Genomic DNA, 26,834 nt, shown 5'->3' with positions numbered 1-26,834 from the left:
GACAAAAGAGGGGGAGGCCTTCAACGAGATGGATTGACATGGTGGCTGCGATGATGGGCTGAAGTATAGCAGGGATTGTGGGGCTGGCGCAGGATTGGGCAGTGTTTCGTTCTGCTGTGCGTGGGGTCTCTATGAGTCGGAAACGACTCAACGGCACTTAACAACAACATACAACAACATATAATTAGGAGTTGTGTAATGTTCCATCTGTCATCATTCCATCACTTTAGTTTTTCAGATCTTGAAATTCATCTGTAGTGTGAAATAATTATTCTGAAATTTAGGTAAATTCCTACAAGAGGGTGAATAGATCTGCTAAGAGGGACATATTTACTTGAATTTTAGACTTTAATTTTAGTATAGACTTTGTTATTGGAGAGGTAAATACCAAAATCATTGAACTTAATGTCGTCCAGTAGAATGGACTATTCTAGATCAAAGTTAAGTTCAGCTAGGCCCTCTCATTATCTCTTCTTTTTTACTATCTGGTCTTATACACTGACAATAACTGAGATGGACCTGACTCACCCAGAATTCAATGTTGAATGTAACCTTTCTGGGACTTGCTTATCTTGGCTACCCATTTTTCAGTCTTGGACTCAAAATGCCTCTTGATTGTGTCTCTCATTTCTAGGCAGGTCTCCTCTATCTTTGCTGTTCAAATGGTTAAACTAAAGCAGCCAATTTCATTACACTTAGGTCTTCAGCCTTTTCCTGTCAGCTAGGGAGGTTTGTGCTACTAGTTACCATTATTTCTTGGGTCTGGTATTTTTTTGGAATTAAAGAAAGCAAGGAGAGAACAACTTGTATAAGTTCTGTAGGATAGTATAACATTCCGTAACCAAATTGCCTACCATCCAGAAGAAGTCTTTATTTTCATTATCAGTGGGAATAGTTTATAATATTTAATAATGAGATTTATATCTCATTTTTATAACAAACAAGATCAATTCCTAACTGTGTCTTTAAGTTTTTAAGTAGCATTTGTAGGTGAGTCAGAACAGGGGCATACAAGGCTTATGTAGCCTTGCTTTGGAGTAAGAAAAGCCTTTTCTGTGATTTGAAAGCTGCATGTACAGCAAGTGAAGGTGACTATGATGAAGTTTTGAGTAGGGGCTGGTTCTTTTGCTTCAGAGTGAGAGCAAATTTACATAATATTAAAGGGCAAGTTGAAGTTGTCCAAAGGAGCCATGGTGGCCCAGTGGTTAAAGCACTTGGCTGCCAACAAAAGGTTGGTGGTTCAAACTTATCAGCCACTTCCAAAGGAGCCCTGGTGGCCCAGTGGTTAAAGCACTTGGCTGCCAACAAAAGGTTGGTGGTTCAAACTTATCAGCCACTCTGTGGAGCAAAGATGTGACAGTCTACTTTTGTAAAGATTTAGAGCCTTGGAAACCCTTGGGGGCAATTCTGTTCTGTCCTATAGGGTTCTTGTGAGTCAGAATCTACTCAATGGCTGTGGGTTGAGTGAGTGAAGTCTGTAAGTCTGATGTTATAACCTTGAAACTGCCTGTATCATATTATCTTAGTTAGGCAAGTTATTTTGTAAATCTTCTAGCATAATCACCTCAGAACTCTTGACTTAAAGGCTCTGGTGGTGCAGTGCCTAAGGCATTTGACTGCTGACCAGAGGTTGGCAGTTCAAACCTACCAACCACTCGGCAGAAGGAAGACTGAGCAATCTACTTCTGTAAAGATTTACCACCTTGGAAACTCAACGGGGGTCGCTATGAGTCAGAATCAACTTGATGGCACTGGGTTTGGTTTTGGCTTTGGTTATAATACATATATGCTCTTTCAGTTTGTCATCCTGTGGTGGCTTGTGTGTTGCTGTGAGGCTGGGGGCTATGCCACTGGTATTTCAAATACCATCAGGGTCACCCATTATGGACAGGTTTCGGTGGATGCTTCCAGACTGAGACAAACTGGGGAGAAGAATGAGGCCATCCACTTCTGAAAAAATGGGCCAGTCAAAACCTTATGAATAGCAGTGAAATTGTCTGATATATTACTGGAAAACTTTATGAATAGCTGTAAACAGTATCTGATATTGTGCAGAAAAATGAGCCCCTCAGGTTGGAAGACTGTCAAAATATGAATGGGGAAGAGCTGCCTCCTCAAAGTAGAGTTGACCTTAAAACATGGATGAAGTAATGCTTTTGAGACCTTCAATTGCTGATGAGACACAATTCAAAATGGGATGAAACAGCTGCAAACATCCATTAATAATTGGAACATGGAATACACAAAGTATGAATCTAGGAATATTGGAACTTGTCAAAAAATAAAATGGAATGCATAAAGATTGATATCCTAGGCATTAGTGAGCTGAAATGGACTGGTTTGGGGCATTTTGAATCAGTCAGTCATATGATGTACTATACTTTGAATGACAAAGTGAAGAGGAATGGTGTCGCATTCGTCATCAAAAAGAATGTTTCAAGATCCTGAAGTACAGTGCAGTCAGTGATAGGATAATATCCATAAACCTACAAGGAAGACTAGTTAATATGACTGTTCTTCAAATTTAGGCACCAACCACTGAAGCCAAAGATGAAGAAACTGAAGATTTTTACCAACTTCGGCAGTCTGAAATTGACCAAAGCTGCAATCAAGATGTATTGTTTATTACTGGTGATTGGAATGCAAAAGTTGGAAACAAAGGATCATTGGTAGTTGGAAAATAAGGCCTTGGTGATAGAAAGGATGCCAGAGATCACATGATAGAATTTTGCAAGACTAATGACTTACTCATTGGAAATACCTTTTTTCAACAATACAGATAGTGGCTGTGTACGTGGACCTTGCCAGATGGAATACACAGGAATAAGATCAACTACATCTGTGGAAAGAGGCAATAGAAAAGCTGAATATCTAAAGTCAGACCAAGGCCAGAAGATAACTGTGGAACAGACCATTATATGCTTAGATACAAGTTCAAGTTGAAGCTGAAGAAAATTAAAACAAGTCCATGAGAACCAAAATTTGACCTTGATTATATCCCACCTGAATTTAGAGACCATCTGAAAAATAGATTTGACACATTGAACATCCTATGACTGAAGGAAGACCAGACAAGTTGTGGGATAACATCAATAATACCATACATGAGGAAAGCAGATGGTTACTAAAAAGACAGGAAAGGAAGAAAAGACCAAAATAGATGTCAGAAGAGACTCTGACACTTTCTCTTGAATGGAGAGAAGCTAAAGTGAAAGGAAGAAATGATGAAATAAAAGAGCTGGACAGAAGATTTCAAAGGGGGTCTTGAGAAGACAAAGGAAGGTATTATAATGAAATGTGCAAAGACCTAGAATTAGAAAACCAAAAGAGAAGAACATGCTCAGCATTTCTCAAGCTGAAAGAACTGAAGAAAAAGTTCAAGCCTCGAGTTGAAATATTGAAGGATTCTATGGGCAAAATATTGAATGATGCAGGAACCATTAAACAAAAATAGAAGGAACACACAGCGTCTCTGTACCAACAAGAATTGGTCGATGTTCAACTATTTCAGGAGGTAGCATTTGATCAAGAACCAATGATCTGAAGGAAGAAGTTGAAGCTGCACTGCAGGAATTGCAAAAAAACAAGGCTCCAGGAATTGACAGAATCTCCATGGAGATGTTTTAAGAAACAGATAAAGTGCTAGAGGTGCTTATTAATTGATGCCAAGAAATTTGGAAGACAGCTACCTGGCCAACTGATTGGAAGCGATCCATATTTTTGCCTATTCCAAAGAAAGATTATCCAAGAGAATATGAAAATTATCAAACAATATTATTAATATCACATGCAAGTAAAATTTTGCTGAAGATAATTCAAAAATGGTTACAGCAATATACTGACAGGAACTTCCAGAAATTCAAACTGGATTCAGAAGAAAATGTGGAACTAGGGATATAATTGCTGATGTCAGATGGATCTTGGCTGAAAGTGAAGAATACCAGAAAGATGTTTACCTGTGTTTTATTAACTATGCAAAGGCATTTGACTGTGTGGATCATAACAAATTGTAGATACCATTACAAAGAATGGGAATTCCAGAACACTTAATTATGCTTACGTGGAACCTGTACATAGACCAAGAGGCTATGGCTTGAGCTTAACAAAGGGATACTGCATGGCTTAAAATCAGGAAGGGTGTGTGTCAGGGTTGTATTCTTTCACCATACGTATTCAATCTGTATGCTGAGCCAATAATCTGAGAAACTGGACTATATGAAGAAGAACCCAGCATCAGAATTAGAGGAAAACTCATTAACAACCTGTGATATGCAGATGATGCAGCTTTACTTTCTGAAAGTGAAGGTGACTGGAAGCACATACTGATAAAGATCAAAGACTACAGTTTGCAGTATGGATTACACCTCAACATAAAGAAAATGAAATTCCTCACAACTGGACCAATAAGAAACATCATGATAGATGGAGAAAAGATTGAAGTTGTCAAAGATTTCATTTTACTTGGATCCACAATCAACACCCATGGAAGCAACAGGTAAATTGCACTGGGCAAATGTGCTTCAAAAGACTTCTTTAAAGTGTTAAGAAGCAAGGATGTTGCTTTGAGGACTAAGGTACGCCTGACCCAAGCCATGGTATTTTCAGTAACCTCATATGCATGTGAAAGCTGAACAATGAATAAGGAAAACCGAAGGAGAGCTGATGCCTTTGAATTGTGGTGTTGGCAAAGAATACTGAAAATATCATAGACTGCCAGAAGATGAACAAATCTGTCCTGGAAAAAGTGCAACTGAAATGCTCCTTGGAAGTGAAAATGGCCAGAGTTCATCTCACCTACTTTGGCCATATTGTCAGAAGGGACCATTCCCTGGAGAAGGAGATCAAACTTGGTGAAGTAGAGGGTCAGCAAAAAAGAGGAAGCCCCTTAACAAGATGTATTGGATGCAATGTTGGACTCAAAGATTGTGAGGATGACACATGACTAGGCAGTGTTTGGTTTTGTTGTACATAGGGTCACTCTGAGTTGAAGCTGACTCAATGACATCTAACAATGCATAATAAATGTACACAGATAACTTCAGACTTAGTGTCAGAACATTTTCAGTACATAAATTTAAGATGCTTTTATGTCACCTAGCAATATAATTCAACATTTTAAAACTCTTTGAACAAGGAGTACTATTAAATAGAATGGGAGGGTTGATGAAAAACATACTAAAAGTGTTGAAAGAGTGCTGACTAAAATTTATTTTCTTATTTTAACTCTTAGAACTTTCTCCTAATGCCTTTTGGGAAAATAATGATACTATAAAGGTAAAGTTTTCTGTAATCACTCATTGCTTTTAAAAATGAAGTTATCTGGAAAGTTTAGACTGTAAGTTTCACTTCTTTACATGATAATGCTGCTTTGAGCTGATCTGATTGTCTAGGATAATTTTATTTAACTGTCAAGTTTGGGGATCTAAATGGTTTAAAGCTACCATTTACTAAGTGGTTGCCATATGTGCTAGGAGCTCTGGTGGTGTAGTGGTTAAAGCATTTGGCTGCTAACTGACAGGTTGGTGAGTCAAATCCAGCAGCCACTCAGCAGGAGAAAGATGAGGCAGTCTGCTTCTGTAAAAATTTACAATCTTGGAAACCCTATGGGGCAGTTCTACTTTGCCCAATAGAGTCACTATGAGTCAAAATTGACTCAGTGGGAGTGGGAGTGGGTTTGGTTTTGGTTTTGTTTGTATTAACATCTAATTTATGAATGTCCTGTGATTGAAACTTTAGAATTCCAGAGCTATTACCTCCCTCTGTTTGCTGGTTTGCTTACTGATGCTGCAAGTAGATAAGGAGTGGAGACTATTTGTGTAAGACAAGTTTGCATTTACAGCATTTTTGAATTTCCTGTGGTTTTAGATTGGGTAACTTAGTGGGAGATGAGAGAAGAGGGGTTCTAGTACAAATTCACAGAATTCATCTCTTACAGAAGAGGTATTTTGTGCATCTTTTAGGAACCATCCTTTAAAACTATTTAGATTTAAATGGTGAAGAAGTCAAGAGAGTTGCAAGATGAAATGAAATGTTCTAATCTCAGGGAGAAAATTATAAATCACAGGGTAATTTCAAAGAAAAATAATAAACCTTCATATCGCAATAAAGAAGAGGACAAACATAAATATTCAGCATATACTAAAACAACAGCAACAAAGGAAATGATAACACGATTCATAAATATAATGAGCTCAGCACAAAAAAAATAGGGAACCAGGGACACCATGAAAAAACACATAACAAAATGACTGCAACCGATTCAAACTTGTCAATAATTGCACTGAATGTTAATGGATTAAATGTGCCATTCAGGAGACGGAGAGTTGCAGATTGGATAAGAAAACAAAACCCATCTATGCTGCCTACAAGAGACACACCTTAGAGATAAAGACAAAAATAGACTAAAAATCAAAGGTTGGAAAAGATGTATCAAGCAAATGGCAACCGTAAGAGAGCAGGAGTTGCAACATTAATTTCTGATCAAATTGACTTTAAGACAAAAACCACCATACGAGACAAGAAGGACATTATATAATGATTAAAGGAGTAATTGAACATGAAGATATAACCATAATAAATATCTGTGGACCCAGTGAAAGAGCCCCAAAATACGTAAATCAGACTTTAAAAGAGTTGAAAAGGCAAGTAGATGACTCCACAGTCATAGTAGGAGACTTTAATACACCACTTTCAATGAAAGATAGAACAACTGAGAATAAACTCAACAAAGATGCAGAAGAGCTAAACAATACAATCCGCCAACTTGGCCTTATAGACATCTACAGAGCACTTCAACCAACAACAGCACAATATACATTCTTTTCCAGGCACATGGAACATTTTCCATGATAGACCATATGTTAGGCCATAAAGCAAGACTTAATAAATTTAAAAACATTGAAATACTGCAAAGCATCTTCTCAGATCATAATGCTATCAAATTAGAAATCAACAATAGGAAGATCAACAGGAAAAGAGTAAACACATGGAAACTGAACAACATCCTCCTTGAGAAAGACTGGGTAAGAGAAGAAATCAAAATTGAAATTCAAAAATTCGTTGAATCAAAAGAGAATGAAAACACAACATACCAAAATCTTTGGGACACAGCAAAAGCAGTGATCAGAGGCCAGTTTATAGCAATAAATGCACACATCCGAAAAGAAGTAAGAGCTAAAACTATTTAGATTTATGATTAAACTATATGTAAGTACTTAAATGTTAATACGTACTAACGTCAAAGCATTTTGGTTATAGTTCTTTGAACTTATAAATTGAAGATTGCCTTTATTGAGCTATTAGCATACTAAACTAAAAAAAAAAGGCGCTCTGGTAGCTTAGTGCCTAAGGCACTTGACTGCTAATCAGAAGGCCAGCAGCTCAAACCCACCAGCCACTCCTTGGAAGGAAGATTAGGCAATCTACTTCCATAGTTATAATGTCTCAGAAACCCAAAGTAGCTATGAGTTGGATCTGACTTGATGGCAGTGAATTTGGATATTTTTAAATTAGTATGTGAAATTGATTTGATAATGCTAAAGTCATATATACTAAGAACAAGGACAAATTACCTAGTAAACAAGGTAAATATGTGTTCAGAGCTTGAACAAAACAGGACACCAGTTGTCCAAAGCAAAGATCCTTAGATGCCAAGCAGACAAAGAAAAGTGAGTGCCACACTGGAAGGGAACTGGCAGGACACTAAATGAAATTTATACCATTTTATAAATTTTGTGTCCAATAACAATTATATTTTCCTTTTCATTTTGGACCAGTTGGGTATAACCCTACATTCAGCTCTCACTTGTCAACCTGTGGCACTATAGTCACGTGACTTATGTTGTATCTGATGCTGCATAAAGCAAACCACACATGTCTTCACATTGAGCACACACTTGTATTTGTATTATGCTCTTTGTGATAGCTCTCTCCCCCTTTGGGTATTAGCAGCAGTCCAATGAACTGGAAGATACAGCATCAAAGGACAGAAAGTGAGTGTGCAAGTTTTAAAATATTATTTCAAGACAAAAAGCACTCGTGGATATCTGTGAAGGGCCCATCAGCAAACAGCATACAACAAATGAATGAAATTGTTTCTGACTGTCTTGTAAGTACTGTTTTTGTTGACTATCTCAGACCTGAGGAACAAAGTACAAGTTCCAAATCAATTTTTTTTACTTAACTAGTTTTCAAATACGAATTTTAGTGTTAACATTAAAATTCACATGTGCATTTTATTTTATAAATACTGCTTGTTTTTAGTAATTTACATTTATTTGCTATAAGCTCAAGCACTAACTCCCATCGAGTTGATGACTCATTGGGTTTCCGAGGCTGTAAATCTTTATGGAAGCACACTGACCCATCTTTCTTCTGTGGAGCGACTGGTGGGTTTGAACCACCTTTCTTTGGTTAACAGCCAAATGCCTTAACCGCTACACCACCAGAGCAGAGCTCCTTTTATTTGCTACTGTAGGACCAAATTTCAAAAGTAACAATTTTATATCCAGGTGAAATTAAATGGCAACAGCTAAGTGGATTGCAAAATCTGAAGCTCACAAAAGATAGAAAGAAAAGATTGGTGAATCCCTAAAGACAATACAATTCCAAAAGAACTTCATTTTTAAAACAGCCACAAGAGAATTCTTTTGAATGCTTCAGTTTAGTGGGTGCAAATAATTGTACTAGAACCGCTAGTGTTGAAATTACCAAAAGCAATACGAATGTAGCAGAATTTGTTCAAAATTTTGTATCCATTCCTTGGTGTAGTAAAAAATTTAATGGTGTAGAAAGTAAAATTATTTTAGAATCTGAAATTGTTGCATCTGCAGACCCCATAAATAACAGAAACATGGGTCCTATTTTGTGGGTTAAATTTTCTTCCAATGATATAAATTATTGGGTCAAAAGAGGGCCAAGTGGTTGTCAGCATCTCAGTGGGCTATTTGAAACAAACAGTTCTGTAGCCAGAATGTATATCTAGGATGCAGAGCTAATGGTGAAAGTTCTAAAAGGGAGTGGCTTCTGTATTCTCCATCAATCTCTGTATATTATTTTGTTGCCAAACTATGCAGTCCTAAATCATTTAATTCTCACTTTGCTATGGGTAGATTTACTGATTGGTGCAACTCGAATATGACTGATAAACATGAAAACAGTTTAATTCACAGAGATTGTATGTTCTTATTTTTAAACCGAAGACATGGTTTTGGCTTAACTCATGAACTGGAAACGCAAATTAACAAAAAACATCATTAATGGAGAACTGTTTTGCCACACACTGTTGCTGTCATTATAACAATCACTGAATGTGCACTATCTTTTTGAGGAAGACATGAAGTGTTTGGATCTTCACAAAGTGGAATTTTTTTTTGAGTTAACTTCAACTTATTGCTCAGTTTGATCTACTTTTAGCAGATCACATCTCAAAACAATCAGCTGTTTCAGTTTGTAGATTTCACTTCTGATCTGTCTCCTACAAATCAGCTAAGTATTGTTTTAAGATACATATCTGCAACAGATGGAATACCTGTGAGATGATCTATCACATTTAGTAGCTTAAAAAAGTTGTACCAGTGAAGAAATTGCAAATCAAGTACTTCACTATTTATGTGAAGTTTACAAAATTGATTTTTGTCAGTCCAGAGGCTCATTACTATGATGCTGCCAATATGTCAGGTAGTTATAAAGGCATGCAACAGAAAATTTTAGAGCATAATATCTACATGGGAGCTCTGGTAGCACAGTGCCTAAGGCACTTTGACTGCTAACAAGGAGGCTGGCGGTTCAAGCCCACCAGCCAGTCCTCGGGAGGAAGATGGGGCAATCTATTTCCGTAGTGATACTGCCTCGGAAACCCAAGGAGGGGTCGCTATGAGTTGGGTCCGACTCAATGGCATATAACAACAACAACAATACCTACATATTTTTTGCTACCTCTACTCACCAATGGGCAGTTCTTAAAAAATATTTAGGCAACGATCCAAGTATTAAAATGCATTTGTGATATATGTTGGGAAGCACATTCTATAGACATGAGTGTAATTCTGGAATTGTACACTCAGATTCTCGATGTCCTAGAAAATAATGCTGAAGGAGATATCAGAAGAGCAGCTGAAAATATTCACAACAAAATATAAAGACTAGAGTATGTATTTACGTTGGTTACGTGGAATAATATATTGTAACATTTTCACTGTACAGTCAAGCTCTCCAAGATTCTGAAATAAATTTAAAGACATGCATAGATCTCTACTAATTATTAACAGGAAGAGAAGAGCTTGAAAATTTTGTAAATAAAAGAAATACAAATACTGATTATCAAATAGTTCACTGTTGTACAAGCAATAGAAAGAAACAAGTGAATGTTGGAATTGCTCCAAAAGGATCATTGAGTGCTGGAGATCAATTTCATTTAACCACATACTACACCATCATCTAACACTTGAATCTTGCATGACAAGAATGATGAAAGTGTATGAAGTTCTTTCACATAGATTATCCTTCTTAAACAGTGTGGATTTACCTGCTGAAGAATGCATGAAGACATCCAAAAATTTAGGGCAGGCTTATCTCAATGACTTAAATACAAACCATTGTGGAGAAGTAGTACAATTTCATTTTTGCATGAGAACTAAGTTTATAGATTCAGGAAGGACACATTTTACTCATGTAGGCATGTATGATTCCATTATAGAAGATTAAATACAATCTGTATTTTCCACTGTTGAAATTGCTTTATGCATATTATTAACTTTAATGATCACAAATTGTACAAAAGAACACTCATTTTCATTCATAAAGAGACTCGTAAACCCTCAGGGTACAACAGTGATTCAGGAAAGACTTGATTCATTATGCTTATTCTGTATGGAAGTATATATTGTTGGACAGCTTAATTGTGATGAAATCATTGAAGAATTTGTATGAAACAAGCATCAAAACTGAAGTATGAGCCATTTAAAGCAAAATTGGTGAGTGTCAATTTTTCATTATAGGAGATCAACAAAATTTTACATTGATTATTGAAACGACTAAGTTCACTGATTCATTTTCTTTGTTGAATATGTGGAATATCCTTTTTTTAGAAAATGTGATACATAGTAAAAACAGTACTCTGCATTCAACTACAAATTTTATAATCCAGCTCATCTCATTGCACTAAAATGGCATCTACCACTTTTCCTTTCAATTGCTAGTATTCTAGTGGCATTTAAAAAGAAGTTACAGCATGGACAGCTAAGACACACACATACACACATATCCTGTTTGAATGCATGAGTAAATAGATGAGGTGGCACCACAGATGATCAGTGTTTAGGGCCCTCACAAGCCTTAATCTGGTCCTGACTAGGAACATAATTTTTTCAGTCATACATAATTATGAGAGACCCATTTAGTCCTTGACATAAAAAATTTAATTTTTTGATACCAGCTAGGTAGCTTTCTTGAATTACAAAAGCATTGTTGGCTTTTTAAGACCATCTGTCAGACTCTTGAGAATATTTTAAATGCATTAGGGATGCATAGTATTTTATCTGTTTTTGATATCTGATTAAACAAAACATTAAAGGAACACACACTTAAGATAACCCATTGCCGTTGAGTTGATTCCCCATAGGGGTGCCCCATAGGGTTTCCAAAGCTGTAAATTTTTTTTGGAAGCAGATGGCCTCATCTTTCTATGGTAGAGGGCTGGTGGGTTCTAACCACTGACCTGTTGGTTAGCAGTTGAATACCTTAACCACTGCACCATCAGAACTCCTTAAGATAAAGGTAGATAGAAAGCTTCTGAAAGGAAAAATAAACAGACTTTTCCTAGATTAGGGTTTATTTTGCATATTGTACCAGCAAATGAGCTTTCCTTACCTTGGTTCTTAGCAATGTCTGGTAAGTGGGTAGATTTTTTTGACCAGTGAGTTCATCTATTTATTTGGGTGAGATAATTCTGTCTCTGGGTTACTCAGAATAGTATCAGGTTGTTCCCAGTCTGGTAATTTAGCTGACTCTACCATATGTCACTATGCTTTGTCTGGGGTTGAACAATCATGATGGTTGAAGGTATACCTGATAGAATTTGATGACTCTTGGATTTAGGGTATGAGAAAGAGGAGGTAAGGATGAGTCTGAGATTTTTGGCTTGAGCAACAGGAACAATGATGTTGTTAACAGAGATGCTTAAGTTTATTTATAAATATGTTAATATGATATAGCCAATATCTTACCAAGAAAAACCAAACTCACTGCCATTGAGTTGATTTGACTTACCAATAGAAACTTTTAATTGACAATATAATTGGGACCTTAATTTAGATTTACCAGTCTTAAGTCTTCTGAATTCTTATAATTAAACAATACTGTGTCTTTTTTTGATAAAAAATTATTTTATTGTTGTTAAGCCACTGAGATTGTAAGGTTTGTTAGAGCAGCCAACATTACTTACCTTAACTGATACCAAAATGCAATTTTCAGAGTAAGAGATAGTGTTATTATTGGCAGGCCTGGATAAACAAAATTTGCATTACTCTTAAAAAGTTAAGTTGAATTTGAATTGAGTTCTCAAAATCCATACTTTCCTAATGCTGTAGCTTACAATACAAATTAATACCAAAGTAATTAGTTAAAAATTTAGTCAGTTGGTCAATGTGCTGTTTGTTATCATGCCTAACAACTGGTTTGCCTGATGTTTAGATTAAATTTATTGGTATTTACTCAGAAGAAGGTAAAGTTTTTAGCCAAATTTAGGCACAAGAAATTTTTTTTTTCCTATTTTCAGCACAATAAAATTAAAAGCATTCCTTTCTCTCTCTCTCTTTTTTTTAATTTCAGCTTATTTGAATGCATTTAAATATTCTACTTAAAGTAACAAAAAATACGTACTTTTTTGAGATATGATTCATAGAAAATTCATCCTTTTAAAGTGTATGATTAGTGGTATTTAGATTTCACAATGTTATACAGCCTTCACCAATGTCTTACTCCAGAACATTTTAATCACCCTAAAAAGAAATCATAGACTCATTAGCAGTCATTCTCCATTCACCTCTCCACTTGACCCCTGGCAACCACTAATTGCAACTACCAGTTTACTTTCTCTCTATGATTTGTTTGTTTTAGACATTTTGTATAAATTTGTTTGTTCTAGACATTTTGTATAAATTTGTATAAATTAAATCAGAGAATATGTGGCCTTTGGTGTCTGGCTTCTTTCACTTAGCACAATGTTTTCAAAAATCGTCAATGTTGTAGCATGTATCAGTACTTCCTTCATTTCTGTGGATGAATAATATTCCATTGTATATATGTTACATATATACATTTCTCTCTCTCTCTTTCTCTCTCTCTCTCTCTCAATTAGTTTGATAGACATTTGGGTTGTTTGCACTTTTGGGCCATTATAATGCTGCTATGTGGAGATAAGGAGTTCTGGTGTTTTTAATTCCTTTGGGAATATACCTAGGAATGGAATTGCTGAGTCATAGGGTAACTCTGTATTTAGTCTTCCGAGGAACCACCAAGAATGTTTTCACAATGGTTATGCTGTTTTGAAATCCTGCCACCAGTGTATTAGGATTCTAATTTCTGTACATTCTTGTCAACACTTGTTTTTGCTTCATGTATTTTGGGATGCCATGTAATATTGTTACATTATTTTATTCTCTTTTCTGAAAATGGATGTTCCTAGCTGTGGAAAGGTTAAAGTGGTTTATTAGAAGTTGACCACTAATCTAGAGAAAAAATAATTCTAACTACATGGCTGTTTCCTTCATAGTAATCTGCTAGTATCAGTACCATTTGCAGAAATGAACCAGATTAGTACCAGCAAGTGTTTCATATTAATACTATGATTCACAGGCTAAATATTCATTTCCATCATTAAATGATGATAAAATTATTGGTATATTGAACATTGATATAGATAATATTTAATTATTTTGATAGAGTTCAAGAAACAATTGTCTGTTTCTCAGTTATGAAATCGGAGGTCTTATAGGGACTATAAACAAAAGCTTTAATTTTAAATATTTTAATGCTGACAAGTGTGAACACTTAGTAGATTTATGATAAGTACAAAATATGATGGCAGTAACCAGAACATTATTTCCTATTCTGAGTTGCATACAGACATGACAATTGTATCTCTATGCACTTGTATTGATTTTTCTTCAGTTTTGTAATTTTGAAAAATATATGAAGGTATTTGTGTGCATGGCAGGCATTCTAAAAAGTGGAATAGTTATTTAACTAAACTAGATGATTCTTGCATGAAAACCAGTAAATTGTTCTGTATGATAGTAAGTAGTAAAGAGGAAGAATCTTCTATGTACATTTTACATGAAAAATACTGAGAAATGATGCAAAATAACTAGTGACTTTGAAGTTTTATCCCACTATTACCTTAATAAAAGGCAACTACCTTCTCATTCTTGAAGGTTTTTAGTGACAGTGATATATACATTGCATTATGGCTGAAAAAAAATTTTCCAATTTATATTTTTCCTCAAGTATTTTGGTAATATCTGTAGTTTGTTATATCTACAATAGATGTATTTCCATTTGTTGAGCTCTTAAATGTCTTAAGTGGTATTTGGAAAAACAACAATTCTTAAATTATATGTTGTTTCCTGCTTATTTATTTCTAAAGGGAGTTTTATTTTACCCAAATTTAGGCATGTTACTCCTAACCTTCAATTTGTTTAATTAGAAAAAGTTGAATTCTTCTCTTTGTCCCATTTCTTAGTTGACAAAGGATCAGAGATTGGTGTATTCGGGCAGACTGCTTCCCGATCATCTGCAGCTGAAAGACATTCTCAGAAAAGTAAGCTTTCCTATTAACTATTTGATACCAGATACATTAAAAGTGTGAGAGAGGAGATATGTTTTGAAGTTTTATCGATACCCAATCAATTTAGTTTTTAGATACTTAAAAGAAATCCTTTGGGTAGTATGATAGGTAAGGATAAATTAGAAAGTAAAGAGCACAATGTTAGATTCTGATTAGTTTGGGTAATAGTTTTGTATAGCCATATGACAGTCAAATCTGAAATAGAATTATATTTTGGTGTTCAGGTGTTTATCATCTTTTGTAAGAAAACACTATTGATGGTAGTGCAGAAGTAGATGTTCAAATAGTGGTGCAAAGTTTCCATTGATACCAATTTCTCCTCTAAATCCCCTTTTGGTCAAACAGCATGAAATTTTAACACATGATATTTGGTTTAAAAATTTAATTTCAGGACAGGAAATAGAATAAAGCCCACATTGCCCACCAGTTTGTAAACTTTGAACTTTTGGTATTTAGAGCTAAAATATGTTTCAGTATAGTTTATTGACAATAGATGCGAATGCTAGTTATTTTAATGTTAGCTTTTAGCTCTTGTTCATTTGTGGAATTTATACTGTTAGAGCCTTTCTGTATTTGAAATGCTTTTTGTTTGTGAGTAGAGCAGAGTTGAATATATAGTTTTTTAAGTTTTGCCTTAAATTTTTGACTTAACTCTTCATGTTGCTCTGAGTATTTTTGATCTGATTTAGAAGGTCTATATCATTTCCTGTATGCTTATGATCATTTCTGGGAAACTTTAAAAAATTTATACCAATATATTCCATTTGTTGGATAGTTGGCATTTTAGCTTTGCCAGTGCAACTTTTTTGCTATTTCCTTTGAATTATATAGTTTCAGTTTGTCCAAGTGTTTTAATAACCTCATTCTCTCTCTCAAAAACAGAGATGGTATTTACAGAAGATTATTTTTTTTTAAGTGCTTAAAAATCTATCTGATCTTTGAAACATAGATATATTTATTATTTTAACACAAAGGTAGTTTGAATCTGCACATGAACATTTTTCAAAAAGCTTTGGTGGCAGAAATGGTTTCAGACACAGATGACTTAGAAACTGTGTCAAAGAATTTTTGCAGTCTTTATAGAAAACATTTTGAACAATGAATTTACATTTGGAATGGTTATTTGGATTGTTAATGTACCCCTTTACTTCCTTTTGTCAATTAAATGCTACCACTAGCTTTACCTGTGTAGTTCTAAAATATGTAACATTCCCAAAAGATGAATGAAATACTGTGAGTTACTTGTGAATAATATGACCTTATAAACTAGGTTTCTAAGGGTAAACATCGTCTACTTGTATGGTTTTTGTACTTGATATTCAGAAGCTAAAGGGACATTGTAAGTTAGGAATGTCTTCAGTCTGTCGTGCCAGACCTGTCTTATGTCTTACTTTTCTCTGTGAAGCCTTTCCCCAGCATTCTAACCTCCGTGAACTTCTTCCCTAAACTCCTAAAGCAGGTATAGTTAGTGCTTCTCAGTTTGTGCAAAAGATGTTTTTATAAATTTTCCTATTTGGGCTCTAATGTACTGGTCTGATGATCTCTTAACAGTATCACGATTCTGTTAAAGGGAGGGATTCACCATAGAACTTAGCACAATTCTAGGTTCATGATATACAGTTGATAACTTCTTAGTTTCTCCTAGCTTTGTGCCTCTTTCACTGCTGGGCACCTTCCCCTCCCCCCCCACACACTTTTTGTTTTTTTAATCATTCTCTGTTTTTTAAAATTCCTCACTCATCCTTTGTTTTTGTCTTCTTTTATTCTCTTCCCTTTCTCTATCTTACTTGCTTGCTTATTTTCTTTGACTACGTATAAATGTACTCATAATGTCACTAAACTAAAATGACATCCCTGGTCATTACTTAGAATATTTTCCCTCTGGGATAGGTGTAGTTTTCTGGAAACACATGGAATATTTACAATATATGTAGTTCAAATCTATTCTTTTGTTTATATCTGTGCATAAGTATAAAAAAAAATAGTCTGACTTAGAAACAAACAAAAAACTAATCTCACCTTGCTAAAATTAAGGCAAGTGAAATTATTTGAGTTTCTTTTATAGCTTCAGTTTCTCAAGTAATAGAAATATTTCATTTTTCACTGTTTAAGGTTTGTAGGCCTAAGCTAAAGGTGACTGCTACAGTTCTTATATTGGGAGCTCTGGTAGCATAGTGCCTAAGGCATTTGACTGCTAACAAGAAGGCTGGCAGTTTAAACCCACCAGCCACTCCTCCGAAGGAAGATTGGGCAATCTACTTCCATAGTGACACTACCTCGGAAACCCAAGAAGCTAGATGTATTTGTACTGAAATAATAGATCGTGTGATGCAGTTTACATTTGTTTGTTTCAGTACTGCTTGGTATGCAAAGTAGTAAGTTTTTATATAGCAATTATTGCATATTTAAATTATTTTCCAAGCATGGAGAAAATACTGAATTCAAAATGGCCCAAATACTAAAATGACTAATTTAACTTCAAATGACAATTTATTACTAATAAAAATGGCTGTGCCAGAAGGGAACTAAAGTTTTAAGTTAAATATTTCAGCTTTAGCTACTGACTTTTTGAACTGTGCATTTTCTGGTACTACCCTTTAAATATCATCTTCTTTAATTTTAGCAAGATGAGTATCATATGGTTCATCTAGTATGTACTTCTCGGACTCCTCCCAGTTCTCCAAAGTCTTGCACCAGTAGAGAAAATCGGGAAGCACTGGCATCCAGCAGCAATTCTGTGAGTTATTTTAGGAGGAGTAAACAAAGTTTTCTGATTATCCTTTTTTTTGCCTCTGAAAACAAAATGAAAAATCTGAAAGTTGGTGCTTGTGGATTTTGAACAGCTAGGTTAGGCTTTTAAACTTTGACTTTAGAGATCTCACATGCAGTGCGATCCCTTGAAGCCTGTTTACCATGAGTGTTGTGTTACAGGTCAGTAATAGATTGAATTCATAGGGGTTTCATTACTGAAATACTTGGAAAACAAAATGATAATATGGCTATATAACACAGACTCTCAGGCCAGTGACATTTCAGAAATATTCAAGATATTTAAGAGTTCAGTATATTTTATTCAAAAGAATCATGCTGTTAAGTGCTTGACTGCTAGCCAGATGTTGGTGGTAGGAAGCCACTAGCTGCTCCAGGGGAAGAAGATTGGGCAATCAATTTCCATAAAAACTTATAGCCTTGGAAACTCTATAGTTCTATAGTGTCTCTATGAGAATGCACTTGACGGCAATGGGGATTTTATACAAATGGGTAAAATTGTTAAAATTTTAGCTATGCTAAATCTTTTTGAAGCAGATTTCTTGGTGAAAAATTTTGTTTCTTAAAATGACTGGGTTTGGGTTATTCATTCCAACTTCAGGGAGAGAATAAACAATATACTCATGTCTTTCAGGTGGGTATTCATCTCTTCCTTCTTTTCTGTCTGCCTATAGTTGTTTTTGGAAGGAAGGTTGAGCATTCTACTTGCGTAGTGATACTACCTCGGAAACCCAAGGAGGGGTCACTATGAGTCAGATCCAACTCCATGGCAGTGTGTTTCATAGTTGTTTGGGAATGTTTTTAATAGTTGAATTCACAATGCAGACATTATCTCCAAATTTTGAAGATACTGTCCCAGTACTCTTATGTTAAATTAATTTTGATTTACAAAAGACCCCAGAAATCGTTATGGCACTTTGGGGGTGAAGGGAAAAGATTGGGGTGAGTAAAAGCTTGCTGTAAATTTCTCAGTCAGGGAGCTTTCCTACTGCTAAGTTTCTGTTTCTTTTTAGGGAGGGGAGGACTAGATTTAGTTGGAAGATCTTCTAGTAGATTCTAGTTAACTGCTTCTTTAATAAACTAGATCCTTTAGTTGCTATATTTAATTGTATGGTCTCACTGGGCAGCATTTTTTAGTACCAGCCATAGGAAATTAGCTTACATTAAACTGAAATATGCTTTGCCATGAAATTCAAGGGCCTTTATATGTTTCTTGCTTGGTAAATGAAGGGACAAAAGATTGACATCAGCATAGAGTTTTGTAAGTAGTCTCTGGGCACAGTTGTGTTGCTAGAGTTTTTGTTTGAGAAAGAATCATCTCACCTGATTGACGTTTTTAGTGGTCCCTCAACCGTGATTTTATGTCATTATTACATATACAGTCAGTCCTCAGATTGCAAAGGAGTTCCATTCCTAAGTTTGTCTTTAAGTCGAATTTGTACGTAAGTTAGAACAGTAAGGTACAAGTTCATTGCTAATATCAGTTAGTCAAATGTTTGTCTTAGTGTGTAGTGAATTTTTCTAAGCATAACAAAATTAAATACTTTTTGGACACACTGAAACACCTGTAACATAGTAATACAGTCATAATAATAATAGTGTTTTGATGAACATCACAAAGTCATGCCCTCTTGTTATTATGAAGCATTCTATGTGCCTTAAATTTTTAATACAATAGGTTTTATAGGTGTTGGTTCCTAACTACGAATTGTACATGAGTTGGACGTTAGTAACTCAGGGACTGCTTGTGCTTAGTTTTTTTCAAAACATAAAAATCTGAAATGTTTCAGTGGAAAGTTAAGTTGAATTCATCTTAAGTTATCTCATGGCTCAGAAATTTCAGAGGGATTTTGAAATGTCCTAAAAATCTAATTAGGAGAAAGTTACCTCGTGAAGTTAGAAATCATTTGTTCTAGAGAAATGAGGCTGTGCTGTCAAATAGCTGGGCCTTTTCTTTTATTAATCGTGTTAACAAACATTAAGTTATGATGATCTGTTTAATGATAAAACTGGTCAAAAAAAGAGACTTTCCAAGTTAAGTCTCTAAGAATCAAACAGACATCACAGTAAGAGATTTTGGTATCTGTTTTGTATGGGGTTGTATATTAGAGAAAGCTCTTGTTAGTTTTGCAAAAGACCAGTGTGTTTAGGTTATAAGACAGGATTTAGGAGGGTACTTGTGCAAAAAGAAATCCAAGCAATAGGAAGGCAGTACAGGTAAAGTACAAAAATTTTAACAAACTTGACAGGATACTAAAATTACCTTGTATCCCGATTTTTAAAGTAGAAGAATTGTAATTTGTGTAAAACGTACATTGTGTTTTAAATTTATATAAAACACTTGACATAAACTATTTTCAAACAGCAACAAATTGGAATGGACTTCAAGGGGTTATATATTTAAGGTTATCGAATCAATGAGGTACTAACATCATTTAACATGAGAATTCAGAAATCCTCATTGGTATTGTATTCATTTTGTAAAAAAAAAATATTGTTGGAGTCATCAATAAGCTAAAAGAATTGCAGTACTGCAAGGAATCTTGAAAATCTAGTTCAGCCTCAGTTTCTGTGAGAAAGCTGAGATTTTGAGAGCAGTTACATAAACTCTTAATGTCAGAGATAACACCAGATTCTATATCTTCTGATTCCTATCATGTTCCTCATTATTTTTAAATTATTAGTGTGGCCAATAGCATTACATAGTACCTGGAACACAGTAACTATTTAAATGGCACATTAATTAGTACTTTTTATTGAGCACTTTCTGTGTATGTGTTAGGCATTGTGTTCTATGTATGTGTTAGGCATTGTGTGAAAGGAGCTTTGCATGCATTCATTAAGTCCTCACAATTTAGTATGCTATTTGTGTGTGTGTGTGTGTGTATAATTGTTACCTAAGGCACTCTGGTGGCATAGTGCCTAAGGCATTTGCCTGCTAACCAGAAGGTTGGCGCTTCAAACCTACCAGCCACTCCATGGAAGGAAGACTGGGCAATCTACTTCCTTAAAGATTTACTGGAGGTTGCTATGAGTTGGAATTGACTCGATGGCAGTGGGTTTGCTTTTTACTTGCTACCTAGTGTTTTCTACTTGAGAAATAAAATGTACAATTAAGCAATTTTGATTTTTTGAACCCTGAGTCTTAGTGGTTAAGGCATTTGGCTGCTAATCAAAAGGTTGGTGGTTTGAATCTACCAGCATCTCTGTGGGAGAAAGATGAGACAGCCTGCTTCTATATAAAGATTTATCGTTTGGAAACCCTATGGGGCATTTCTACTCTGTTCTGTAGGGTCACTATGAGTTGGAATTGACTCAGTGGCAGTGGGTTTGGTTTTTGGTGTACTGAGTATAAGAGTCAAATCAGTAAATGTCTAAAATTTAGTTATTTTTCAGAAGAGTTACATAGATACATTTTTAGTAATATGTCTGTATTCTCTTGATTGAAGTGAATTAAATGTTTTTGAAAAAATAATTACACTTTTGTTTGTAGAGTTCCGATCATTCAGGATCAACAACTCCATCATCTAGTCAAGAAACCTTGTCTATAGGTGCCAGTTCTTCCTCAGAAGGATTGAGACAACGTACCCTTCCACAAGCACAAACTGACCCTGCAGAGAGTCATCGGTTCCCATATGTCATGCAAGGGTGAGTAGCATTGTGGTAGCTGTGCATCATAATTGGGGCCCCTTAAAAATCAGTTACTCCTGATTTTTGTTGTAGCCCCTTTGCAGTATTTAAAATGCATTTACAATTTATTCATATACCTGATTATATATTTTGAGAGCTAGAGGTGTAAGTAGGGCAGTGCTTTTGAAAGCTGGTCATACATCAAGACAATCTAGGTCAGTATTTTTCAATCTTTAATGCTTGTACTGGTCACTTGGGGATCTCATGCAGCTGCAAGTTCTGCTTCATTAGGGCTGATGGGGCCTGAGATTCTGCATTTTTAACAAGATCTCAGGTGCTTCCGTTGCTTCTTGGATCATACTTTGAGTAGCAAGGATCTAGGTAATTATTATTTTTTAAATTCAGTCTCACTGTACAGCTACTCAATTAGTCTTTTGGGGAGTGGAAGAATGGTTGAGTGAGGGTATACTTAGGGGAGTATAGTACCCAGTAATCTGTTTTTAAAAAGTTTCACAGATGTTTCTGTGATGTTACCCTGTTCTGTAGGGTTGCTATGAGTTAGAAGTCACTTAATGATTATGGGTTTGGTTTGGATCAAGCCATGGAGCTTTAGTGTATGGCTGTGCTCCAGGTCCACCATGATGATGGGTCTGAAGTCGAGAAAATGGCTAGGACCCCAGAATGTTTAATGTAAGTGAAGTAACTAAGGAGGGCTTTGCTAAGTGTTGTTGTTGTTGTTGTTTGCCGTCGAGTCGGCCCCGACTCATAGCGACCCCTCCTTGGGTTTCCGAGGCAGTATCACTACGGAAGTAGGATTGCCCAATGGCTTTGCTAAGTGTTGCTAAGTAGGATAGCAGAAATACTCAGGTACTTTTTACATAGAACTTTTAACTTAATTCAATTCTTAATGTAGAAAGCTGAATACATAGCAAAATATAAGAAAACTCCTTTCTTTAATATTTTTCTGATGTAAAGCCTTTCCTCTTTTATAAGGGTATAGAAAGCCTGGTTGTAGACTTTTCATAAACTAGACTTTTCATAAACAAATATGTGAAACTATTTTTGTTTTCAGAAAATGATTACTACCAACCAGAATTTGGTTATTTGTAAAAAAGCAGTGTTCTCAGGGTTTACATTGTGAACAGTAACTTAAAATATTTCATGTCTCTTGACAATGATTCATTTCCTGTCTTTTTTGCAGCGTAAGGTACTTCAGTTCTCAATTTACACAGTGACTTTATGTATTTCATTTTATTTTGTTGGGTGGTAGTGGTACAAGGGAATTATGCATATAAATACACACACACACATATGTGAGTATATAATGCCATATCAACAGTAGTTATCTCTGGACAAAATTGTTTTACTTATTCATAGTTAATCATATATTTTGTAATAAAAAAACAGTGGTTCCAAGATTGCAGGTCTTCACACTAAGACCATAGATATCTTGGTAAAAGATTATTGATTTCTCAAAACTAGGTTGTTGAGCAAATAACAAACATAAGAGAAAAAGACATTCAGCTCTTATAAATGTCTTAAACAGATTAGAAAAGTCTGCAGTAGTGTTCATTTTGCCAAAAGAAAATGTTAATATGGTGTGCAGCAAAACCTTTCAAAGATATTTGAGATTCATTTAGGGAGCTATTACTAGGAAATAATGTTTTATTTTAAATGAAGCTGGTATAGCATTGGTTGCACAAATTTTGGAGCCAGCCTGCCTGGGTTTGAATCCTGCCTCTGTCTACTTACCAGCTTGGGCAAACCTCTTCCCCATTCTCCATCAGGTTGTTCATCTGGAAATGGGGATAATAGTACCTATCTTACAGGGTTGCTGTGTGGTTTAATGTGTGGCACATAGTGTTAGCAATTACTTATAAATTCACTCACCAAACAGATTTATAGGCATCTGCCATGTGTTTGGTGTACTGAAACTTTCAAATGAGTGAATGAATGCCAGTGAGAGATGCTGCAAAATAAATCTTTATATTTAGAGAGAGCACTTCATGATTTTCAAAGCAATTTCATGAACAGTTGTTGAGTAGGTTATTTAGTGCAACAGTGAACATGATTCTACTTAATTTCATAGTTCTTATTTTTGCTAATGTTAATGATGATTTTATATCTGTTTCTAAGTAAATTTTATTGAACATAGCTTAAATGTACAGGAGCAGTAATTTAATGACCTTCAGGAACTCACCATCAAAGTATACTCTCTGCTGTCTTTGGTCAAACTTCAGTACAGCTTGTATTTAACTAGTCCTCATGTAGTTTCTGCCATATAGGTCAGTATTTTCAGTCTTTAAAATGACAAAATCCTGGTCCCTTCAAGGATTTTTGAATCTCTAGATTTGGGATGATGCTCAGGAATCTGCCAGTTTAATAACATGGTTGGAGCATCACTTTGTAGGTGATTATTTGCCCATCCAGCTCTTGGAGAAAACCAAAGCAATACATGAATATCATCACATTGACTATCCTCTTATAATGTGACATTTATAAATCCGGAGTGACTGTTTTGAATTCTTTCTACTTTACTTTAGCTCCAAACATTGCTGGATGGCTTATAGAATTCTCAGTGTTTGGCACATTCAATTCCTACCCTCACTCCCTTGACATAGAGTCTACCTAGTGCTTCTATAACAGAACTACTACAGGTGGATGGATTTGTTGTTGTTGTTGTTATGTGCTGTCGAGTCGGCCCCGACTCATAGCGACCCCTCCTTGGGTTTCCGAGGCAGTATCGCTACGGAAGTAGGATTACCCAACCTTCCTTCCGAGGAGTGGCTGGTGGGTTTGAACTGCCAGCCTTCTGGTTAGCAGTCAAGTGCTTTAGCCACTATGCTACCAGAGCTCCTAAGGATGGATTTGTTGTTGTTGTTGTTATGTGCCGTCGAGTCAAACCCGACTCATAGCGACCCCTCCTTGGGTTTCCGAGGCAGTATCACTACGCAAGTAGGATTTAGCAAACAGAAATTTATTCTATCACAGTTTAGAAAGCTAGAAGTATAAATTCAGGGCACCAGCTCTAGGGGACGGTTTTCTCTCTGTTGGCTCTGGAGGAAGATCTCCTTTCAACATTGTGGGCCCAGTATCCCTTGGAGATCTCCATGTGTCTTGGCTTCAGTCTTCCTCTGGGTCTAGGAGGTTCTCTGTGCAAAGACCATGGGACCAAAGGACATACTCGATTCCTGGCTCTTCTTTCTTGATGGTAGTCTGGTCCCGCCTTCTCTGTTTGCTTCTTTCTTCTTTTCTCTCTTGTAAGATAAAAGATGATGTGGGCCACACCCCAGGGAAACTCCCCTTATTGCCTTATATAAGCTCGGGGCTGTGACCTGAGTAAAGGTGTTGTATCCCTTAATCACCTTATAGATGATTGGCTGATCATATCAGATCACATCATGAGGGATGATTACTTCATTACATAACTGCCAGATTATATCATTACATAGCTGTCAAATCACGAGAATCATGGCCCAGACAAGTTAGCATATATTTGGGGGTGGGGAGAGATAGAGACACAATTCAGTCCATGACAAACAGTAATAGCCTTGTTTTGTAATTAGTAAAAGTGAAAATCCACTCAAAAATAAAAAAATCCACCTTTCTTTATTGTCTGATATTTTAAAGTAAAAACTGCTTTTAACTCCACCACCCAGAAGGAGCCATTATGAACATTTCTGTAAATACTTTTGCATGTACATATTTTTAACAGAAATATCATACTGTTTATTCTGGTTTGTAAACTTTTATTTTTTAAATAAAATAATGTAGCTTAGACATATTTCCAGATTAAGTATAAATTTATAACATTTCAAGTCTGTATGATTTTTTATGATGTGGATATAACAGTTTGTTCATTTTTCTTTTGATTGAGAATGTTATTAGTTGATTCTGCTATATTACCTCAAAATTTCAATGGCTTACTACAAAACACTTTATTTTTGTTGCTTAATCTATCACATGTGGGGCAGCTCTGCTTTATGCTGCATGTGGAATTCAGGTTTGTCTCATATTTCTCATTCTTTGTGAACTAGCTCTCCCTTAAGACAGGTTCTAATTCTGGCAAATGGCAGGAATGCAACAGGGCAAGCAAACTACTGAGCACCTTTAAAGTTTTGCGCAAGTCGCATCCACCAGTGGTCTGTTGGCTGAAACAAGTCATATGTCCAAGTTAGTGGTGGTGTGCTGGTAAAAGTTTACCTATGTTCTTCTGGGAGAGAAATAAGCCTAATTTGTAGCATTTGGTGATTTCTGTGGTACAGATACTCCTATGATGGCTGATTTCACGATACTAAGGGATTGGTTCACAAAATTCCTGAACTTTAGCAATCTGTTTTTGGGAGCATTGTACAACAGAGTGTATGTGTGTAATTCGTTTATAGAGGAGTGAAGAAATGGGACTGTCCTCAAACATTTGGGTTGTTTTAAACTTTCCCACTAAACATTACCATAGTCAACATTCTTAAATGTACTTTTGTAATGGCAATTCTTTCTTTTTAGGATAAATTTTTTGAAGCAGAATTCCTGGGTAGAAGTGTCCTTAAGACTTTTTGAATCTCTTAAAGACTGTTGCCAAATTCTATTAGAGAAAAAGTTTTGCTGGTTTACGCTCCCAATAACAATTATTAAAGAGGCTGCTTGCTCTTACTTTTACAGGGATATACTTGCCAGTATCATAAATTGGAGTGCCCTTATTGAGACATGATAAAAAGGAATTCTTTTTGTTTTGTTTTGTGAATTACTTATTTGTTGAGGTGTTGACTCTTTATCTAAAAATATATTAATTCTGACATCTGGTAAGATGGAGGGATAGGCAGACAAGCAATACAGACCCTATTCAACAAAGAAAAGAAAATACATTTGACAGAGATACAGAAAATAATCCTGGAGCCCTGAGCTTTGAAAGGAAGTATGCAGAAGTGGATTAGGCACTAACTAGTGGAAAAACCTGAATGAAAACAGTGAGTACAGAAACAGTCGGAGCTGCGGATTGTCAGCTACTCTGACGGGACCAACAGCTTGAATATTTTCAAGTGGTGTTGGGACCTGAGAACTGACCTAAAGATCAACCCTGGTCACCAAGGGCTGCAGGGACGACTGTGCTGGTGGCCTGTGACTAGGAAGGGAGACAGCAAGGAGGGAGACAACCTGAGGTGTTGACTTTCCACTATCTGGAGAGCACAGCCATTTTGATTGTTTACATACAGCAGTCATTTTGGATATTTAAAGTGACCGAGGGTGCAGCCATTTTGAATGTTTACAAGTGGTGGCCATTTTGGATATTTAAAGTGACCAAAGGTGTAGCCATTTTGAATGTTTACAAGTGGTGGCCATTTTGGATATTTAAAGTGACCAAGGGTGCAGCTATTTTGAATCTTTACAAGTGCCAACCATTTTGGATTTTAGAGTGATAGCATTCTCATTCAGATTCCAGGGACCTAAGAATAGGCTCTGTTTGCCAAAGTCGACAGGGACATACAAGAGGCTGACAACAGGAAAGGAGACAGGTGGTGAGTGTATAAGTGCTGTCAACTAGAGAATAGAGGAGCACAGTGCTCTGCTTGCATAGATAACATAAAAACAAAAC

At 35.8% G+C, this 26,834-nt stretch overlaps 1 protein-coding gene across 1 annotated transcript in view; it reads left to right on the top strand.

Moving 5' to 3' along the window:
• The window catches only part of HERPUD2 (HERPUD family member 2), a 73,695-nt gene that overhangs the window by 30,379 nt on the left and 16,482 nt on the right, over positions 1 to 26,834 (top strand). Inside the window, exons 2-4 of the mRNA XM_007957059.2 lie at positions 14,741 to 14,818; positions 17,469 to 17,582; positions 21,108 to 21,262. Of these exons, the coding sequence (XP_007955250.1) occupies positions 14,741 to 14,818; positions 17,469 to 17,582; positions 21,108 to 21,262 (347 nt within the window). The remainder of the gene's footprint in view (positions 1 to 14,740; positions 14,819 to 17,468; positions 17,583 to 21,107; positions 21,263 to 26,834) is intronic.

The sequence above is a fragment of the Orycteropus afer genome, unplaced genomic scaffold, assembly GCF_000298275.1.
Source record: "Orycteropus afer afer isolate SDZICR_OR568_19922 unplaced genomic scaffold, OryAfe1.0 scaffold00699, whole genome shotgun sequence".
Lineage (NCBI taxonomy): Eukaryota > Metazoa > Chordata > Mammalia > Tubulidentata > Orycteropodidae > Orycteropus > Orycteropus afer.
This window is presented reverse-complemented; position numbering and strand designations above follow the sequence as displayed.